Source organism: Scardinius erythrophthalmus, assembly GCF_964197995.2.
Source record: "Scardinius erythrophthalmus genome assembly, chromosome: 9".
In the NCBI taxonomy this organism is placed as follows: Eukaryota; Metazoa; Chordata; class Actinopteri; order Cypriniformes; family Leuciscidae; genus Scardinius; species Scardinius erythrophthalmus.
This window is the reverse complement of record NC_138229.1, coordinates 23,754,452-23,777,417: the sequence shown is the minus strand read 5'-3', so window position 1 is coordinate 23,777,417 and position 22,966 is coordinate 23,754,452. Positions and strand designations below refer to the sequence as shown.

Genomic DNA, 22,966 nt, shown 5'->3' with positions numbered 1-22,966 from the left:
TACACTCTGTCTGTCAATCACTTCTTTTTCTCTGTCAGTTTTTTTGGCACAGCCTTGTCACTTTCACAGATGCGCAGTAAAAGTGAGATAATGGAATAGTCCAATGTAGTGAGGCGGGGGGGCCCCCTCCTGTCTGCGACACTAATGATTGATGCCATTTTTCGCAAATGGAGTTTTAGAAATATATAATTAAAAAAAAAAAAAAAAAAAAACTTAAGCATAAGTTAATAGGGCATTTTGGGGGCCCCTAGGTAGCTCGGGGCCCAAGGCAATTGCCGACCTTTGCCTAATGGTAAAGTCCGCCCCTGGATATAGAATAATCTAATGCAAATACTTGTTCGCACTGATTCAATGCACTCTAGCTCGAAGATTTTGTATAGAAGCATGACGTTTTTTTGAGTCGCGGATGAAGTATGACATGTCTGCCATCTAATGGAGGGTAGGTTGAACGAAATTTGACACCCTATTTGACAAAATCGGCCGTTTTATTCAGTGGACTGCCTGAGGTGGGACCACGACATCAATCTGCTCCTAGTGACTGATCACTGAATTCGCTATATCTATGCTAAATGTTTTCAAGCGGTCATATGACACACATTCCTCTTTTATGCATGGCCTCCACCAGATATCTACTACCACTTTGCTGGTGTAGTTTCATTGCCAGATATAGCGAAGCTGGTGTTTCCCTCTCTCTTATGTGACGAGGAACACTGCCATGTTTCTTGGATCTGCATCTTACAGAGTTGAAAATTATTTGCTGCCCAATGGATGTTGCAGCCTGGAACTTCTCAGGTCCAGGAGGTGGCTGATCAATACCTGATCCATCAAGAAGCATGTGTAAGAACGATCTCAGCATGGGAGGGATAGAATCAGCTTCACAGGAAGTTGAGAAGGCACCTGTAAAAGCATGCTTCATGGGGAGATACTCTTGCCGAAGGATTTTGGCTGCTTTGAAGATGATGGAGACATCGGTAGAAGTGTTGTTTTTCATGTTAGCAACAGCTTTGCTCAGGTCATCATCAAATACAACGGACCAGACACGATTTATTTGTACTGATCTGATGTCAGGAATCAGGCGTTCAATATCCTTCCGAAGGCGTGTGGTGTTGCATTTGATGTTTGGAAATCCAAGATCAGCAATGCGTTCGTCATAGAGGGCTGTCAAGTCAGACATTGCCAGTGATTCCCCTGAGCAACGATAGTCCTCGATGTATTCGAGCAACTCATTGAGGACATGTGCTCTGATGACCTGAGTTGCATTACTTTCAGTTGAGTCACATCCAACAGTTTTTGGCATGCACGATGATAAACAGCATTAATAGCAACCATGTCACGAGCAGCTAGTTCAGCCAATAGATGCCTGTCACCCACCACCTGAGCACATTCTTTCACTTTTCTATCCAAGCCAAGGGTGGCAGCCCTCCTCAGTTCCTTTTTTTTGCCCACTTCACCACAGAAGAGACACAGTTTATCAAATGGTTCACATGATGATGTTGAGGGTCTGGGTAAAGCGAGTGTGGTGGACTTGTCACTCATGCGCCATGTTTTTACTGGACTCACAGACTCTTCATTCTTTTTTCTTTTTCTTGCTCTCTCAACTTTTTGTTTATCAATCACATTTCTGCAGCTTTTGTGCCACACCATAGGATTTTGAATCATCAGCTGAACTACATCCTGACTACCACCACTAATGTCCACTATAAACTCAGGCAGATCCCCTAATGCCTTCAGCTCCTGGATGTTATCTAAAGCTTCTTTGTAACATGATTGCAATCTTTCAGGATTGTTTCTCAGTTTGAATGATGAAGAGGGATCTATCCATCCATCCATCCATCTTCTTCCGCTTATCCGGGGCCGGGTCGCGGGGGTAGCAGTCTAAGCAGAGATGCCCAGACTTCCCTCTCCCTAGACACTTCCTCCAGCTCTTCCGGGGGGACACCGAGGCATTCCCAGGCCAGCCGGGAGACATAGTGTCTCCATAGTCTGTCCTAGGTCTTCCCGGGGGTCTCCTCCCAGTGGAACGCGCCCGGAACACCTTCCCGGGAAGGCGTCCAGGAGGCATCCGGAACAGATGCCCGAGCCACCTCAGCTGACCCCTCTCGATGTGGAGGAGCAGCGGCTCTACTCTGAGCTCCTCCCGAGTGACCGAGCTTCTCACCCTATCGCCCAGCCACCCTGCGGAGAAAGCTCATTTCAGCCGCCTGTATCTGGGATCTTGTCCTTTCGGTCATGACCAAAAAGCTCATGACCATAGGTGAGAATAGGAACGTAGATTGACCGGTGAATCGAGAGCTTCGCCTTGCGGCTCAGCTCTTTCTTCACCATGACAGACCGGTACATCGACCGCATTACTGCAAAAGCTGCACCGATCCGTCTGTCAATCTCCCGTTCCATCCTTCCCTCACTCGTGAACAAAACTCCAAGATACTTAAACTCCTCCACTCCGGCCCCTGGCTGCGCCTAGAAATTCTGTCCATACAAATTATGAACAGAACCGGCGACAAAGGGCAGCCCTGCCGGAGTCCAACATGCCCCGGGAGTCCCGCAAGCCAACCAGGCCCAATAGGACTCCTTCTTCAGCTTGATGGCATCCCTTACTTCCGGTGTCCACCACCGGGTTCGGGGATTGCCGCTTCGACAGGCACCGGAGACCTTACGGCCACAGCTCCGAGCGGCCGCTTCGACAATGGAGGTGGAGAACATGGTCCACTCGGACTCAATATCTCCAGCCTCCCTCGAGATCCGGTCGAAGCTCCACCGGAGGTGGGAGTTGAAGATCTCTCTGACAGGAGACTCGGTCAAACGTTCCCAGCAGACCCTCACAGTACGCTTGGGTCTGCCGAGTCTGTCCAGCTTCCTCCCCCGCCATCGGATCCAACTCACCACCAGGTGGTGATCAGTTGACAGCTCCACCCCTCTCTTTACCCGAGTGTCCAAGACATACGGCCGCAGGTCAGATGAAACGACCACAAAGTCGATCATCGACCTACGGCCTAGGGTGTCCTGGTGCCACGTGCACTGATGGACACCCTTATGCTTGAACATGGTGTTCGTTATGGACAAACTGTAACTAGCACAGAAGTCCAATAACTGAACACTGCTCGGGTTCAGATCAGGGGGGCCGTTCCTCCCAATCACGCCCCTCCAGGTGTCACTGCCACTGCCCACGTTGGCATTGAAGTCCCCCAGTAGAACAACGGAGTCCCCAGTTGGAGCACTTTCCAGCACCCCTCCCAGAGACCCCAAGAAGGCCGGGTACTCTGCACTGCCTTTTAGCCCGTAGGCACACACGACAGTGAGAGACCTATCCCCGACCCGAAGGTGCAGGGAAACGACCCTCTCGTTCACCGGGGTGAAATCCAACACATGGCGGCTGAGCTGGGGGGCTATAAGCAAACCCACACCAGCCCGCCACCTCTCACCATGGGCAACTCCAGAGTGGTGAAGAGTCCATCCTCTCTCGAGGAGTGTGGTTCCAGAGCCCAAGCCGTGCATAGAGGTGATCCCGACTATCTCTAGTCGGAACCTCTCAACCTCACGCACAATCTCAGGCTCCTTCCCCGCCAGCGAGGTGACGTTCCACGTCCCTAGAGCTAGCTTCCGTGTCCAGGGATCGGGTTGTCGAGGCCCCCGCCTTCGACTGCCGCCCGATCCTCTCAGCACTGACCCCCTTACGGTCCCTCCTGCTGGTGGTGAGCCCACGGGAAGGCGGCCCCACGTCGCTCCTTCGGGTTGAGCCCGGCCGGACCCCGTGGGGGGAGGCACGGCCACCAGGCGCTCGCATACGAGCCCCAACCCCGGGCCTGGCTCCAGGGTGGGGCCCTGGCTGCGCCATACCGTGCGACGTCACGGTCCTCGGTTTAAGAGGGGTCTAATGTTTTTCAATCTTTAGGGCGGACTGACATAGGAAGCATAACCTCCAGTCACGGCATTCCATTATGGCTAATCTGAAAAAAGAAATGAAGTTGCTTTAACATCATAAGAGAGATAATATGAGCATTAACAAGCATTCGCAAAAGTAAAAAAATATCAAATAATGAAGCTAACTAACTAGCTAGCAACATGTAGGCTATGTGCTTGCTTCAATAAAAATGACGCTAACTAGTCACTAGCTAGTTATGATGAAGCTAACTAGTTACTAGCGACCTAGTTATAATGAAGCTAACTAGTTACTAGCTAGCTAGTTACTAGTTATCTAACATTAAAAGCATTTTTCTATTTAATGAGGAAGTCATACTCAAAGTGTTAACCTGTCACCTCTGACCTTCAACAGCTGTCACAGCTCCTGGTGCATATGGGATGTGTTGTTGCAGGAACTGATTTGCTATAGGCTACTCCTGACTGGTCGAAATCTCATGCTACTTAGGACAAATGTAATGTACAGAAGTAGCTGCACTGCTTAAATACAAAATTAAAGTTTTTGAAGGAAAAGATAAGTAAAGTCACTCTGATGACACAATTTTTATGTGAAATGTGCATATTTACCCCCAATTGTCATGGTATGGGGAAAATTTTTGTTTTTTTAAACTTGAAACCAATTTTATTGGATTCCTTGACCCCAAAAATGTACACTTTGACACCAAATTTGTCATTATAGTGATAACAGAAGCAAAGATATGGGCTCTAGTGTATTTTCGGCGCATTGGCGGCCATTTTTGAAAAAACCTGTTTATTTCTGATACAAAGTGTGATCTCACTTGTGTCTTAGGATAAATTTATTTGTATGACCCTAAGGTACTTCCATACCAAAGACGACCTTTGCATCATGACTTGAAGTCAAAGGCCTATTTTTTGGGCTTAACCTCCCTACTATTTTCCCAACACAGCTCGACGCTCATTCCTGTTTTGAAATGCGAGTAAATACGATTTTTAATTGTCAACCATATTTATCAGATTATACTTTTTGTTTTTTACTCTTACAATGGCACTGATTCTTTTTGCCCTTAAAGTTTCAACTTTCTTAAAGACATTCTACAGTCAAGCATGGCCTGTATCAGAGAGTATCACTTTCTGACTTTCTCAGTTTGTGATGTAAATTCACTTGGGGTTCAGAGAATTTCGTTTTTCCCGCATTAATTTCACACATCTAGTACAATTATGTGTTTTTTTATTTTATTAATACAGTGTATACTTTTTTCTTGATTTACCCTGAAAGAATGGATGGACATGTTGTAATATGGCCATATGACAAGCTTAAAAGCTTAAAATGTTATCTAAAATAATAAAGACAAAATACACTTTTCCATGTAAAATAATGATTTTTTTTTAAAAATAAACTAATTTTTGAGTTTGACAACAAAAACCGCAAAACACAGCTAGGCCTATAGCCTACAGCATAGTTCAAAACATAATAATAATGAATAATAGCCTATCTGAACATTGACTTTCAGTCTATATGCACTTTTTTTTCTCATGGTTTCTCAATAGAATTCATAAAAGTATAAGAATAGTTCTAATATGGGCACATTGTAATGCAGTGTTACAACATGCCCCGCCTGCGCAACTGAATCTAAACCCTGCTAGTGTCTTCTGCTAGTTAATGAAGTATTAAATAACCATATCAACTGTTAAATAACATAATTGGAGGTTAAAATAATACCAGATTTATCTAATTTTAAATCAACACAAAAAACGATTTGGAAAATTAACTTTTAAACAAACTTTGCGTGTTACAACTAGCCCTGCGTTAGTGTGTGCCCCGCTCACCCCTTTAATTTATGTTTACGGAAAAAACGCTAGGCCTACATACTATAATGTTAATCACCATTGAGAATACTGAATAGCATTCAGCATTACAATAAGGCCTACATATTTACCCCATTGACTATCCAACAGTTAATAAATCCATCTACACCAACCATTATCAATATGATCTCTTCATGTTTTTCTAGGTGAAGGATGAAAGCATTTACAAATGTAAGCAGTTATGACAACTGCATATTCAAAATAGAGACTTGGCAGGCTATTATTATTAGGCTAAATTGTTCGTTTCATTTGTAATTTTTTTTCTGTTGTATTTGTCCTTTTGTTTGTAATTGTCTTTTTATGTATTACTGACAGTTTCAACTCACTGTTGTGTGTTGACAGTGAAACTGCTCTGAAAGAACAGATTAAAGGGTTTTGATGAACGAAAAAAAAGAAAAAAGAAATATAGGCCAGGTTCATCAGTCTGTACATCAATCTATCTGAAATGAGGGAGGACAAAAACCTTTTAAAGGTTTTAAACCCTTTAAAAAAAAATATATATATATATATATATATATATATATTAAAGCTTCTTTACTGACACCAATGTTCTCCTCTATCACAATTTAACAACTTTGTTGAGGCTGTTTGTTTATCATCCAATAATAATAATAATAATAATAATAATAATAATAATAATAATAATAATAATAATAATAATAATATTACAAGCACAAGAAAAGGTTTTATATGGTCCCAAAGTAAATTATAATAGATTAAAAAAAATATATTGAATATTGTTATAGAGTAACTCATTTTGTATAAGAAAATTAATATTGTATATATTAATAATAATAATAATAATAATCCCTTGAGCTTAAGTGGTCAAATCTGAGTGTTTTTACAAGAAAAAGTAACCACTGTAATTGAACAATTTTCCATGTTCTTTATTTGCCCCCCCCCCCCCGGGTCAGATGAAAAAAAAAAAAAAAAGAAAAATACACCCACATGAAAATACACGAATAACCACGAAAGGTACACCTTACATGAGTGTAGAGGGGGCTTCTATGAAAAAAAAAAAAAAAAAAAAAAAGCCAAATAAAAATAAAAATGGGGTCTTTCTCAGAAGGAAAGACTAAACTCAGCAGATTCCATCCTAGGTGGTTTCCGTCAGAAAAAAAAAAAAAAAAAAAATTATGTATTATTTTGCATTTCAAGAAAAAGTCTTACTGTAAGACAAACCACTAACTTATTAAACCAAAAACCTCAATGATAGGCTTTGCTTCACTCAGAGTGAAAGTGTTTTGTTCCAGGTTGATCTGCATATTTTCTGGTTACATTACAGTATATGAGAAAAACCTATCAAACATTAAAGTGTCTAAAGTCATCATAGATCGGAAATGTGGAACACTAACAAGTAATATTTTAGAAGAAATCAAGCCTTTGGTCTATATATTGGCACTTATTGAGGACCAAAAAAAAAAAAAAAAAAAATATTGGGGGAGAGGGCTCACATTTTCTCATAACACAAGTTAGACAACTTTTAAAAACCAATAGACAAACCATTTAAAAAAAAGTGAAGATAAAAATCTCCCTTCCTAGCACAAAAAAGAAAAATGGTGGCAGGGGGGCAAAATATTATAGCAGCACGGCACATTGGTTTCTGGAGTTTTTTTTCTGCATATCTATGCTTTACCTTTCTCTCGGATGTATGTCTACAAGCACAAAAAGGATGCTAACAGAGGACGCTAACAGAGGACTTAAGGTCTTTTCGTGGAATAAATCACCTTTATTCAAACAGTGAATGGAGTCATTGACAGAGCCCGTGTGTACACGAAATGTTCAATGACTAACTGAATGAATGGTGAAAAAGGAGTTGGAAATGCAAATGCTAGACTTCTCAGAATTTGCAGCAGAACCTTGAAAAATGCACCTGTCAATTCCTCAAAACCCCCCATGGCATTGCATGGCGTTTCAGGTCAAAAGAGGAGGAAGCGAAAATGGGGTGGAAACATGATTATGGAACCAAATCCTGTTTTCCTGGGAGGCCAAGTACAGAAGTTGTGCCGCCTCCCTAAAAAAAAAAAAAAACAACCCGGAACTTTCCAGTGCAAGGACAAGACATGTTAAACGCCAATGAATTTACATAGAATGGGTCTTTCAGCTTTTACATCTGCTTTGGTTGATCATTCAGAAAGAGATCCTGAGGTTTCTGCAGAAAACACTGCTCAGATTTGATTTTGGCAGAAAACAAGTGTTTTTACAGTAAAAGTGGATTGAAATGGGCAAATAAGGTCCTTGATAATTCAGGATATGAACCCCGCACAACATGGCTGCAATTTCTGCCCTGGATAACTTGAATGAACAATAAATTAATTTGCCACTTAAGTCCCAACAACAGTTGCTGCTTAATTACATTAAGTCACAGGCTGCCATTATCACTTTGAGAGTTACTGAAGAAAAAGTAAGTCTCAAAGACTGCATAAGTACAAAAGACTCGGCTGCTGGGGGTCCCATGTGAGCGCAAAGGCAAACAGCAAAAGTGTTTTTCTAATGCTTAGAAATTAAATGGCTTCTGTGAGGTCCAGCTGTAGAGGAATGGAAGCAGCTTGAGTCCTTTGGTTCTCGTGCTTTTCGTAAACATTGTAATATTGACAGATTCCAGGGACTCTCAGACATCAACAAGTCTTTTTCCAGCCACAACAGCCACATTTTACCCAATCAAAACTGTGTGCAGGGGGCCTTGGAGGTGCTTTAAGTGCTACAAACACGAGAGTCCTTCCCACAAAAGCTTACGACCCACAAAGTAATTGGGCAGAGAGGTCAGAGGTCAACACACTGCCTAGTTGAAGATTCTGATAAAGGTCGTCGGGGGGTGATCGGGGGCTGGAGAAGGTGGTAGAGATCAGGCACAGTCGCCCACGAGCACAAGTGGGGCGAGTAGCTGGCGCAGTTCAGAAGCACACACCGGCCCTTGGTGCTGGCTGCCTGCGGTCTTCCTGCGGCGGGCCAGCTTGGACCTCGAGGGTGGAGACAGCAGCATGGAGCTGGAGCTGCTGGAGAAGAGAAGTGGGGAGGAGATCTCCTCCAGCTGCTGCTGCTGCTCCTCGCTCTCTTCCCTCTCAGCCAGCTGCCGGTTCATGGCTACGGCCTGCCCTGCAAAGAACGTCAGGTCCTGAGCGCTACCGCCCCTGGAGATAAGACATTGATGGTCAGGATAGCATGAATATTAAATGATATGGTATTTACAGTCAAAACTATTGCTGTTGGATAATGGGATTCAGAAATGTATTAAAGGGGTGGTTGATTGTGATTTCACTTTTTTCATTTTAAATAGAGTGTAATGTTGCTGTTGGTGCATGAACATTATCTGCAAAGTTGCTGCGCTGAAAGTTCAATGTAAGCAGAGATATCGACTTTTAAAAATCAGGAAGTTTAATGCCTACAAAAACGACTCGAATGGGACTACAACGAGGTACTTCCCGGGTTTTATACGTAACTAACCCATGCATAAAAGGGGGCATGGCCATATTTCTGCGGCTTTGTCGAAGAGGAGGAGTTATAGTGGAGAGCTGTAGCCAATACTAGCCATGCTGTCGAAAGTGTGTTATTTTCACCCAGCTGCCAGGTCTTCTGTGTTCGGGCTTCATACGGACGCTGTAGTTCGTCAACAATGGCTAAAATTTATGTTTGATTATGTTCCTGAAAATTACAATCGTAATAGCTCTCTGTGCTGCGCATTTTACGGAAGACAGCTTCCAGAATCTCCACGAATTCAATGCCGGATTCAACAAGAAACGGTTACTAAAACATGAAGCAGTTCCAACTTTACAACCAGAGACAGCAGTTGTTGGGCCACAACCTGTAAGTAAGACTTAATAATTTGAAATGTATTTGCATGTATAATTTCAGACGTAATGTTTTAGTTTTATCAAGGACGTAAACAAATGCCAGCGCTGGCTTTAGTAGCCAGTAGCCACTTACACGTACAAACGCATACAAACATTTTGAACCTGAATTTGTAATTATGCACTAATTTTGTAAATGTATTTTCCATGTATATTTTATGACGATCGATTTGATAAAGAACGTAAACCAATGCCAACGCTGTTTGTTTATAGCCAGTTAGTTCGATGCTATTTTGTGTGTATAAGACAAACGTGTATAAAGTTAAAAAAAAATATATATGTAGCCTAATCGCAACAGCAAACTTCAAACTGCTGAAGTTAAAACAATAACTTTAAAAAACAGTATTACTCAGTCATTTATTCAGTTATATTAAATGTTTAATCAGGAGAAAACCGTATCTCAAAAGCTAACAAGCAGCAGTAGCATTTTCAAGTAACAGCATATCGAAATACATATATAATAATAGTAGATTAGAATAGAATAATAATAATAAAAAATGTACCATTCAGAAACGTTTTGTAAGAGCCGTATTTGCGGAGGTTGCTTGACTCTATTCATTGCCGCTTTCTGGGTCTGATATTTACATTTGACCGGAGCACATGTAACTTTCGCCCGTAAAGGTAATGGGCGTGAAGTTTCCGGACAACATGCACTACGCAGTTTAGCCAATTACAACACACCGGCCCAACTAACCAATCTGAGCCCATTGCCTGTTTCCGAGGGAGTGTTTTCATAGAATCAGGAAGTCAACCGGTCGTTCAAATGACAGAGGAGAAAGCGGCTTACAATAAAGGTGAAATTTATGAAAAATAAGACTTAAACAAAAATAAAAACCCCGAAGACATGTTATATTGCACCCCATAAACACAATCATGCAAAGAAAAAAAGCAGTAAACCACCCCTTTAAGGCCCTGATATACTGTATTATATAGGCCCTGATAGCAGAATTGAAGAACAAACTCGTGACAAAATCTGTTTGAAGATGGTTTTGAGAATTTGAAATTCCTGAGAAGCTGTTGAACCCATTCGAACTACCTTTGGTCTTTGGCAATTACATATAGGTAGGTGTGCTTCTAATGGAAAGTGACATGCACACTTTTTTTCATGTTTAACTTTTTTTTTTTTTTATGTACTGTAAACTGCTTTCTTTATAGCACTTTATACAAAAGATTGCTTAAATAAACATGACTTGCACAAATGAATAGACATGAATTGCACAAATTGAGGAGCTCGTGCAGACATCTACATCCCTATGATTTTTAGCGCAATTTTCCACCGGACAAAATTGCGCTTGTTAACTCATGATTTCTGTTCTGTCTGTGCGCACCAATCTTGCACTTCTATCTACTCCTCAACCAGACCACCTAGAGACTTCGGGTTTTCGGCATTATGTTAAGGAAGGTCTAATCTCGGGAACGCACAAAAAAAATCCAGGAAAAGATTTACTATCTCTTAGTGTTGTGATCCCATGAGGTGAGAATTGCGCTAAAACACTCACCGAGTTTTTATTACTTGTTTTTCTTCACTGCCATTTTTTCACAACTGTCATTTTTGTTGTGCTTATTTTGTTATTGAGAGGTAAGTGCACAGCACACATTTACATATTCATCTAAACGGCACTCGCAACAGTGTGGGCGGCATTGGGATGTTTGCCAACAGTACACCAAAACTCACGCATTTCAAACTTATTTTTACCCCTAAGAGGAGCGAAAATCAACTTTGCTGTGAGTACATTAGGGCCTTTAATCAGCACTTTACCCACCTCTGATGGAGTATGGATGCAGATACAGTGTTTGGAGCACACTAAAAATGAAGGACAACAGAAATGAGTCAAAAAAAATCAAAGCAGCAAATATGTGTTAACTGGGTTAAATAAAGTCTTCAAAGTCCTAGAGATTGGAAGTAATGGACGTACCCCTTTAACCCATGGGTGCTGCAGCACTTGGGCGGCACTGAGGCGGTCTTTGGCATCCTGAACCAACAGCTTGGTGATGAGGTCTTTGGCTGCAGGGGAGATGTGTGCCCAGTCCTTCTCTGGAAACTCGTATTTACCTTCCTGAATACTCTCAAACAGCATGCTCTGTGGACAAATTGTAATGAATGAAGTAGTAACAGGGCTCAGGGATTTTTTTTTAACTGGACCGGTCAAGCCAGTGGTTCAGATTTTTATTTTTCCTGCCACAAAAGTAATAAATAACTAAAATAAATGATTTATTCATTGATTTCATCGCTCTCTTCCCTTATAAATAAATAAAGGTTGTTATGACACCAAAAATGTAACAGTAAAATATCACAATTCTTGATTCATATTTCGATACCATCACAAAAACTACAAGCCCAACTAAAAAAAAATTAAAGCCAAATAAAAAGTTAGCTGCCCCACGCCATCAAGCTCTGACTATGAAACAAGATGGCTAGACCAGGTCCTACTAGGTCTTTCCTACTACAATTCCACCGGAAAGTTTTGGACTTTCAGTACTTTAGAAACTGCCCGATTTCCCAGCAAACTAGATGTGTGGTGTACCTGGCAGGCTTGGCAGGGCTCTCCCCAATCCCAACCACAGTCTGTTCCACAGCGACCCACAAAGGGCGGGTATCCACTTAGCATGATGTAGAGGATGACGCCGAGGCTCCACAGGTCACAACGCTTGTCGTAGATGCTAGCTTCTTCATTAAAGGCTTCCACCACCTCAGGGGCCATGTATTCAGCTGAGCCACACTGCAGGAATTAAAAACACTTTAGTACACACTGTAAAAGTCCTCAGACCTGCAAAGAAAAGTCCAAAAATTTCCAATATTGTTTTTAAATGCCATAAGTACACTATTGGGTAGAGCAGAGAGGAACAGTCCAGCCTCAAGATGTGTTTCACTTCATGTTTACAACACATACACTCGTTACAACATCCCATCAGCATGTCCCTAGGTCAGACAACAAGTTCTGATGTACGGTAACAAATTACAAGGTGAGCAACCTAGAGCTACATCATTTGTCAGAGCTGTCAGCAATCCCTCAGCTTGGCCTCTCCTGTTTGTTTTCACCTGCAGAGGCATTATCAAGTTCATTGTTCCGAGTTAAGCTGGGGTGGCCTGATCCGATTCAGACCTGGGCGCGTCAGCGGACAACTGTTCCAGCAGGGACCACAGGCTGCTGTCTGCCCTGCGTCATGTGGAAACTAGGCCAAAAGGTTGCTGCTCGAGGGGAAAAAAAGAAAAAGGATTTAAGCCGCTCTACACCGGCTGGGGATAAACAAGCCCCAACCCTGCTTGAGTGTTACATAACACGCATACGAACGGACATCCTGACTGGTGCACTAATAATTAATGCAACAAAAACACAGGAGGTTAGCAGTTTGGCAGGACAAGCAGACCAGTTTATTTTCATGGAAGTGCAGCGGTCTGGTAAAAAAGATTGTTACACAACTACTACATGAGTCACTGATGCAAACGGAGGCGGCTAAATACATTATGCAGAGGGGGAGGAGACTGTGTCCTTAAATAGCATCCTAAAAATCAGCCTGGGCTGCCTTCCCTCTGACCCTGACAAATCTAAACCCAAGCCTTGGTAACCTCGCAAGCACACTCCATGTTCCCTCAAACCATCAGAGCTCTGTAAAAATGTCAGGGGCATCACTTTCAAGGAAACGAGACAACCGGCAAAAATGGAGTGTGCCGTTATAAAAATGTCACTGTGTGCCTTTACCATAAGATGTTTGGCCAGTTGATCTTATGACACAATGCCTTTGTAATCAGAAGAAAGAACTATTGGTTAAACAATTGAAGCTAATAAAAGATCACCTGATTATGGAAGCGCAAATGGATCCCTTTCACTATAGACAGTTGTGCAGTGATTCAACAAACCGAGAGTCCAGCAATGATCCCCAATTGTCAGTTCATTGCCCAGCTGGTTCTGCTTTCAGCATGACTGAGCCCTTACATAATGCTCCTCTGTGCAAGAGGAATCTTAGGAGTATAACACAAAGCTGTCTGTCGCTTATGAGCAGCCCCACCCTCTTCCTCCCGTCGTTATAAAGGAAAGTGTTTCCAGACAACATGTAGGCTACAGGGTTAGGATTGGCAAGTGATGTACACAAAGACGTTAAGTCACCTTGTTTATATCAGTGACCTCAACCACTGAAAGTTAGCGCTGACATTGCATCAGTCTCAACTGCATGTTCTCAAATGGATTAAGAACAGAATGTTATGGCATGAGAGGACTTTAGTTCTGGCAAAACCAGGGACTTTCCCTGGTCATTATTCTAGCAAGTAAAACCACAGTTGTGGATGAAAAATGCAACAAAACGAGTTAAGGAAAAAAAAACAGAACATTTAAAAGGAATAGTTCAACCCACAAATGATAATTGTCATATAGAAATACTTGTTCAGTTAAGACTTTTGTTCAAGCACGTTTAAGGTTCCGTTGACCACATTTGATGTACTTTATGCATGCATGCATGCATGCACGTTGGTCAATGTTTATGTGTGAATAAAAGCCAAAATTAAATTGGTTCATCATAATGCATCTTTAGAAGAATTGGGTTAGACTGCTTGATTCATAAGGATTGATTTTAAGAAGAAATTTTTGAAGCACCAAAGTTTGAGGAATAACGGTCAATGGAGGGACGGAAATCTCAGGTTATATTTAAAATGTCTCCATGTGTGTTTTAAAGATTAACCAAAGTCTATGGTCTAAGTTAAAAGTAAATGGAAAGGGTACACCATCCAAGCTCTGACCCACCCAGTTCCAGTTCCAGAGTCTGCAGACATCTAGAAGAATAGACTGTAAAAAAGTCTGAGTGCTCACCACCAGGGTGCGGTAAGAAGAGGGAGATATGTGTGAAAAGATCTCCATGAGGAATTTTGTTTTTGATCTCTGTACATGAAAGTATTCACATTAAAAGACCTTTGCCTGTTCCCTTCAGACTCAGAGGTAATTAAACCACTTAAGGTCAACTGTTCCTTGATCTGTAATCTTGACATAATTCTGTGACCTATGGTAACACTGCACATCAAAACAAGTTGAAACATCTCACAAAACTCAGTTACTGGACACGATCAAATGGAGGTTTATTGGCTGTAGCTTTAAAGCAATAACCGTTATCTCTGTTGTCCTCTATCAAAATAAGAACAACAGTGCAGTGAAGCGGCAATAAAAATGGCATTAAAATACTGACCAGTGACTTGATTTATGTACACTTATACCTGATGAAATGTAGGTGACAATGCGTTCATATGGAAATAAGTTCAATTTGTGGGTGTTTACAAGTTCTTAAACACCAACCAGCCTCAGTCACAGCTCTTAATCAAAATGTTAAAAATAAATAATAATTCCTACCCCTCTCCTACAAATCACATGTCCTATAGCTCTTTTAGTAATTTTAAAGGGATAGTTCACTTTGAAATAAAATTGATATGTTTTATAGTTTACCTCAAGGGCATCCAAGATGTAGGTGTCTTTTTTTTCCACAGTAGTTTAAATTGATATTTTTAGGTCAAACCGTTCTTGTCTGTCAGTCGTATAATGCAGGTCTATGGTCACTGTCTCAAAGAGCATGCACAGAGTCCAAATTAAAACAATTCCCCATCGTCCAAATTAAACAATTCCCCATTTTAAGTACACATTGAAGGCCTAAGACACGAAACGAGCGGTTTGTGTGAGAAAACGAACAGTATTTATATCGTTTTTACCTCTTATACACAGCCACGTCCAAGTGATCTGAGGGCGCGTGCGCATTCTGGTGTGTGATGTGTGCGCAGACTGGTGCATAGACATATACACTAGATGTCGCCTTAAAGACTTGTCGTTATACGACTGACAGACAAGAACGGTTTGACCTAAAAATATCAAAATTGAAACTACTGCGGAAAAAAAGACACCTACATCTTGGATGCCCTTGAGGTAAGCTAAAACATACCAAAATTTAATTTCAAAGTGAACTATCCCTTTAACATTTTATTAATGGAAAATAGTGTAATCTCATTAAATAATCTAAAGTACAAATCTATTTAATTTAGAGTTCAAATTATTATTTCATAATGATTCACTTTCAAATTATTTCTATTTCAATAAATATTATGTAAAATAATACATAATTTGTCATTGACCATCTTTAAATGAAATAGTACAATACAATATAGGCCATCAGGCACTCTGCTCTAAGGTATCAGCATTGGCCATCAAAAATATTGGTTGAACACTATTTAAGTGGCCCTTACGAGGTTAAACTCACCGGAGTCAAGAGTTCAGGGGTGGAGATGGGTGAGCTGTCACTATTCAGTTTGATCCCACTACCCAAATCAAAATCACAGATCTTCACTGGAGAAATCTACAGAAAAGAAAAAGAAAATAACCCTTTTAAAAGTCATAGTGAAGGGAGTTAAGAGCGTTGGATTGAGTATTCCTATGGGTCAATTCAGGTTGTTCAACAGCTCAAAAAAAAAAGAGAAAAAAAAGAGAGAAAAAAAAAAAGCACAAAATGCTACTGTACCCAACATATTCGTCAAAAATCTGGTCAGAAATGCAGTGCATGTGTGTTCTCCTCAGATGTCTCATGTCTCCTCGTGTACAGAGAGAGACTCACCCTGTCACTATGTTCACAGAGGATGTTCTCTGGCTTAAGGTCTCGATGTGCCATCCCTAGAACAAGTAGAAGACATAATGAATAAACATTTCTGTTGGTAATATATAGACTGCATGAAGACATTGTGTTGTATTACTACTAAATGCCCCAACCTTTGTTATGTAGGAAGTCCAGAGCACTGGCGATGTCCTGCACCACTATGCTGGCTTCCTGCTCATTGAAGTGTTGTCTTCGGTGTATGTGTGTCAAGATAGAACCTGAGAAAATGAAAAATGCATGAAATTTGCTGATATTATATATGATAGAATCTTTACCAAATTAATAGACAACAGTATGAAGTTTAACTTTTAAAGTTGAATATCTTTCAGAGTAATTCTAATATGCTGACTCGATGCTCAAATAAAATTTATAATTATTTATTACAAAACCGTGATAAATAATTGAGTGTTCTTAAAAATAGAAAATGTCAAAAGAACAGCATTTAATTGAAATAGAAATTTTGTAAACGTATGTCTTTACTTTTGATCAATTTAGTGTCTGAGCTGAATAAAAATATTTTACAAAAAAAAAAAAAAAAAAAAAAAAAAAAAAAAACACACTACCTGAGTCACACTACTTACCGCCTCTCAGTTTTTCAAAGACCAAATAAAATTTGTCCTCCTCCTCAAAGTATTCCACCAGTTCCAAAATGTTTCTGTGGTGAGAAAAGATATTAACATTCGGCATTGTAACATGATGGTATCTTAAAGGATTTTCAATGAGCTTCACAAGCTTAGCTCCAAAACCTAATTAGCAGTATTGCAATCTATGTAGGCAGCATCTTAACAGTCATGAGACTCGACCCCACAGTTGATTTTAATAGTTTGCCATCAGCATGTTGCTAAGCTAAACAGTATTAAATTAAATTTTCTCTCCCCTGTCCACCATCTTGGATTTATTTCTTGCCCAATTAGCTTATCGCATTAGATTCTGTGATGGTTAAATGCCATTTTAGAGTCTGGCCAAAAAAGAGGTATCTTATGGAGGTTTGGGAAAGGACCAATAGTGTCACATAAGGCTTTCCGTACCTGTGACCCTGACACTGGTAGAGCATTTCCACCTCCCTGAAGACACGGCTCCGACTGTGGCCCGGCCTCTTCTCAATTATCTGTAGAACATTAAAACATCATCTTAATGACACAATACAAACCCAAGGAAGGACACAGTTCTGCAAGTCAGGGTCAGAACACAATGAGTCTGTTTTGATGGGCTCATTTGCTACCTGAAGACAGCCCTTTAAGTACACATTTGCGCTTAAGTGGCAAAACTCTCAGACATGCCCACGTCATCTCAGTATTCAGCTCGAGTCGACAGTTCTGTGTATCCATTTGTGGATCACCCACGCACGGCATGTGTGGGAGATTAGCAAGCACACAGATGACACGCCACTGCCGGTCTACAAAAGAACATCTCAGACCACTGATTCAGCAGGCTTTACAAGCCAACGGACTAGACAGATGATCAGGTTTCACAACATTCAGGGCACCCAGACCACATATGATGAACAACGTAGTGGCAGGTTCCTCATCACAAACGAAGGGTTGACTAATGGTGCATTCAAGTCAAGTCGGAAATATCGTAATTTACGAGTTGAACGCACATGAACGCCACCAAAAAGTTGTACATACGAGTGGGAAACTGGATTTTCTTTAAGCCCAGATTTTACGAGTTAGGAGCGTGTCAGTGAGAAATGCAGAATACCACAATACTTAAAAGTATTTAGAAGGGACATTGTAAGGCTTTATTTTTTTACAATGAAATAAGCTAATTGCCTGCACAATATATAATAGCATTGTAATATAACAATGTATACTGACATTTTACAGAGGCTTCATAAATTAATTAAAAACTAAGCAAAACACACCTGATGGTGATGCACAGTCTTTGTTCATTTTCTAGAAAGTTTAAAAACCTTACGTTTTTTTGGGTGGTTACTTAAAAGGTACTCCACCATCTTGCTCCGACGAAAGTGACTTAAACTCACATGAGGTCGAAAACATGACTTCCCAAATCGTAAATACGAACTTCCCATGAGGACTTGAACGCACCATAAATGATGAAAATCTTTAGCAGAGCCTACCATGCGGCATGCCACCAATTTTGTGGCCATCAACAACTGGGAATGTTGTGATAAGTGGGCTATAGCAGTTAATTTAAATTAGTGATGTCAAATCGATTAAATCGCATCTAACAAAAGTTGTTATATGTACAATGTAAAATAACTTCTAATTGAATATATTTTAAAATGAGATTTATTCCTGTGATGCAAAGCTGAATTTGCAGTATCATTACTCCAGTCTTCAGTGTCACATGATCCTTCAGAAATCACTGAATCTAATATGCTGATTTGTTGCTCAAGAAAAATGTATGATCATTGTTGAAAACAATGCGGATCAATACTTTAAATTGAAATTTTCTCAGGATTCTTTGAATAGGGAGTTATATTATATTATATTATATTATATATGTCACTTTTTAATCAATTTAGCACATCCTTGATTAACTTTTTATGAACTTTATTAATTAATGCTTGCTGACCCCACACCTTTTGAGCAGTAGTTTATATTTCTAATGGGCTAGGGGTTACAAGATGTGTTTCCCCTCCTTAACTCAAACCATGTACTATTTTATTTGCCATCTGTCTCTTTGACTATAATGAAATCCATTTACCTTGGCATTAGAGCATGTAATTTATACAGGGTCCATAGATTTTAACCTGTAGATGAGCATTTACGTCACAGTAACCCAAAAGGTTTAGCATTAGCAAAACACTTTACACGATTCAGGTCGCACAGTACGCAAATTACAAATAATTTAAAAGGAAAACTTCAAACTTTCTCCAACATCCAAAAATGCACCAGCTCACAGGACTCTTGGAATTTAACAATATTCCATGACATCAGCTATGTGGAGAACCTGCTGTTTTCAATTTTGTCTTTCCTTTGGCAAATTACAGAACATTTGCTAGGAAATGCCACATGAACATCCTGCACATGCCTCATTTAGCACCCTCTATATTACCTTATCCATCTACTAGAGGTCAAACAGATGTAACGCAAGAAACCACACTGCTTTTTCAAAGTTTACATGTCCTGCTTCACAATAACAACAATTGAAAAGGGGAAGTTTCTCTGCTGAACAGGCACAATAATCATTTATTTTTGTTTCACAGCTGCAGCAGCAGCACAGTAGCTGGAAGGCCAATGTTCCAGAGTGAAGTACACATCACACACAACAAATAAAACAGCTTGTATGAACAAAGCTCAAATAACCATGAATCAAAGCTAGTGTCCAGTATTTCCTGATGAGGGCTGAAACATTAAAACAGAGCCATCTGTCCCAGCACAAACCCACTTTTATTCTTATGCAACACTACATTTAAGGCAGGACACAGCCATGTTCAGACTGCAGGCAAATGTGGCCCAACTTTTTTTGCTCATATGTGACTCGACTTTTTCTCATGACCATCTTTATAATTCCAACTTGGGCCACTTCCATATGTGGTCCTAAATCAGATACAGGTCAGATGTTTTGCAATGCGACCTCAGTTTGAACAGTCAAAACGGAATTCATGCGAATTTTATGTCACTCTATATCAACATTCACCACAATTCTGAACTCATGGGAGTCAGATTTTACATATCAGACAGAAGCTATCAAGACAACTGCAAAAGGTAGTCAGTGGAAGGACAGTGATATGTCAGACCTCACAAGTGTTACAGCGACAGCACATTTTTAAAAACTCTTGCACTCTTTTTTTTTGAATCCTCGGCTTTGTTTTTTAATATTGCCTGTCTGAGCAGAAACTTGCTGGCTTCTGCGGCAGATCACTATAAATAAACGCGTAATCGCATGTCCTCAGTGTTTACTTCCGCATGACAGCTTGCTGTGTGACGTCTTTTAAAAATCACTCTTTTGCACATACGGGTCAATCCAGAACCATGATCTGTTCACACTGGAACATTGGCCACATTTATAACAACGTGAACAGCTATACACAAAAAAATAAAGTTTGCTTGGCTGCTTTCCTCAAAACATACTACACCTAGGGTCAAACACATTTAAGAGAACATGCTAACAATGTGCACCTGCAATCAAAAGTTAAATGCAACTTTTGTGTCAGAATTTACTCTAAAGAACCTGGTAACCTGACATTCACACACACACACACATATAGATGTTAATATTGTATTGCAAAGTTATGATATTTTAAATGACTTAAAACAAGCCTTTTGATTTGCTCCCTCCATGCTTTTTATTTTCTCATTGGTTTTACTTTAAGCACATTATGCATTTCTCACTCAAAACTATGCTGCAATAATATTAAACTTGCTTGAAAACATCAGTGTCATCATGAGTGATGTCACAAGATGTCACAAACTGTTTATACTTAGCGCTTCGGCATCAACCATAAGCACTGGTTTGGCTACGATCTGGGATTGTGACAGTAAAATCAGAGCAATAATCATGCAAGGAGTGTACTGTGTAAGGAGGTATTTTGCTTTTGTGACTGGAGTTTAACCTGCACATAGATAAGACACTAATTATTTGATAGCCACATGAACAGTGATATAGCGATGTGCAGTTTTTACATTAAGAGGGTGCTGATACTTGCCTTAACCGCATATTCTTTATTGGTGATCAGATTGATGCAGGTCTGTACAACAGCATAAGCCCCTTCACCAAGAATCTCATTTTGAAGTTTGTAAACATCTGTAAAGAAAAGAAAATGAATATTTACCCTCTACAGACAGTGAAGCTTAACTCCAGGCCTGAGAATAAATAAAGCTTGCCTTCAAAACGTCCAGAGAAACTGTCAGTGGCTCTGCATCTTTTTTTCTTCTTATGTCTTTTCTTGGCATCAGGGATATCGATGGGCTTGCTGGATGGCATGTCTTTAAAAAAAAAACAACACTCTAATCTATTATGAACTTTGCCTAACACACAATGAGTTCTTGAGAAAGTTATCTTGTATCTCTACCTCCTTAGAGTTTACGTCAACCATTAAGAGTGATAATAACGGTCAATATGCTTGAAACAGTAGGCAAAATAGTTGTACCAGGCCTTGGCGAGCGGTCTTTCTTGAAGGATGAGCCAAGATGGGATTCCGGATCTATGAATTCATCAGTCTTGAAAGGGTTTAGCCCCTGGGAACAGGAAGACAGGAACATTTCTGACAAGTGTCACAAATTTAAGCTTGCAATTTCACTTTCATTAACCTATTTTCTGGCAAGTCAGAACAACAAGTAACCAACCTTGAAGGAGCGATGGAATCCGGTGACCTCCGTGATTTTGTTTTGCACCATGTTCTCGAATGGTCAGATGATGACGTTCAGCTTGGTGTCTTAATCTGTGCAGTGGGTCCTTTAAATCAATTATTTGTCACCTCTGATCTGATCACCTCAAGGTGGTCGCGCAACAGATGACTCCTGCATACAAAGACAGACAAAAACAGCATCAATATGGGTTCAGATACTCTTCCACTGATAATCTGGAGTCTCAGAGATACAGATGATGACCACAAGAGAAGAGAAAAGCTCTTGTACAGACTTGCTGTTTTTCATATTTCAAGAGTCAGCACAGTCAGAAAGTTAACACGCACCAAAAGAAACGAAATAAATAGCTATTAAAATCGAAAAATATAAACTGGCATGTCTTATGTACGTTTACAATTGGTTATTAGTTTGCAAGCTATGAGTAGCTATTTTAATCAAGCTGACCGTGTAACCAACCTCTGAGCTGCATGTGGTTGCATTCAGAAAGTAATGGGCTGGAGTTTATTCATAAAGAGATCTCAGAATCATTTCGTAGGCAGAGGAAAGTGTTTCATCTTACCCCGTTACTAGCCGTGAGGCGCCAGCGTTCACGTCGTTGCTCCAACCCACCGTGTAATAGAGCGCTACTATGTGTTTGTCAATTGTAATGTAAACTAATCCTGAGAGCACAACGCATATATAAGGTTCTATCCTGCACTCCGCCCACTCTAAATTCCACACCCAATCAAAAGAATGTCGAATCAAAACCTCAGAACACGATTGGACATTCATTTCAGGGGCGGGGTATCGTTTTCCCTACGTCATCTATTCAGAAACAAAATTGGACAGGCGCTTTAGTGGCAAATTCAGTGGACTTGTTCCATCTACTGGACAGTGGATACATTAACACAGTTAAACAGATCACATTTGAGGCAACACATATTCTCTAACACTTTCCTAAAAACTAATCCTTGTTTAATCAGTGCTTTTGTCTTAAATATAGCTTTAGTGGCCAAAACTTTACAGATTAATTTTTAAATAATCAGTTGTTAAGATATATTTGCAATAGGCTAAACTTGATAATCTTATGCATTTTTAAAGATTTTTTAGTATTTCATTCTTCAGACAGAAACCCTTGGAAAGTGCTAGTTGCTGAAGGGTGCGATATCACAGCCTTAGAACCAGGTATTTAATGTGTTAAGTCAATTACGGTTCCTGTGGTTAGGAGTTAATATTTTTAAAACGGATGATTGCAACTTTCTAAAGTAAAAAATAACCAAACGGGAACCAGATACTAACGTCAGGGGAACGTCCTGTGTTTGTTGGGCAGCTATAAGAGAAGGGTTTTTCAAACACTGTGTGTAATATAACGTAATTTAAATCATTTTAAATAATTTCATCTTGGATTAGAACAGCTGTAGGCAGGCATGATATGTGGATCACTGCAGCCATCTACTGGTCATTTAGCTCAGGTCTAAATACCGTAAAGTTTCTAAATAA

The 22,966-nt window shown here is 40.3% G+C and overlaps 1 protein-coding gene across 2 annotated transcripts; it reads right to left on the bottom strand.

The window, feature by feature from the left end:
• Nucleotides 1-6,523: 6,523 nt before the first annotated feature.
• Nucleotides 6,524-22,829, bottom strand: mknk2a (MAPK interacting serine/threonine kinase 2a). 2 transcript variants are annotated; one of them, XM_081374529.1, is made up of 15 exons: nt 22,047-22,829; nt 21,467-21,640; nt 21,271-21,358; nt 21,005-21,106; nt 20,827-20,924; nt 17,240-17,319; nt 16,793-16,866; nt 16,325-16,429; nt 16,173-16,228; nt 15,822-15,917; nt 12,119-12,313; nt 11,510-11,674; nt 11,357-11,397; nt 8,790-8,876; nt 6,614-8,741 (listed from the first exon to the last, which is right to left on the bottom strand). In XM_081374529.1, the coding sequence occupies exons 2-15, from the start codon at nt 21,515-21,517 to the stop codon at nt 8,591-8,593; spliced, it is 1,389 nt and encodes a 462-aa protein (XP_081230655.1). In that variant the 5' UTR covers nt 21,518-21,640; nt 22,047-22,829; the 3' UTR covers nt 6,614-8,590. The 2 variants fall into 2 exon arrangements, with proteins under 2 accessions (XP_081230654.1, XP_081230655.1); XM_081374528.1 differs by having other exon boundaries at nt 6,524-8,876.
• Nucleotides 22,830-22,966: the final 137 nt, after the last annotated feature.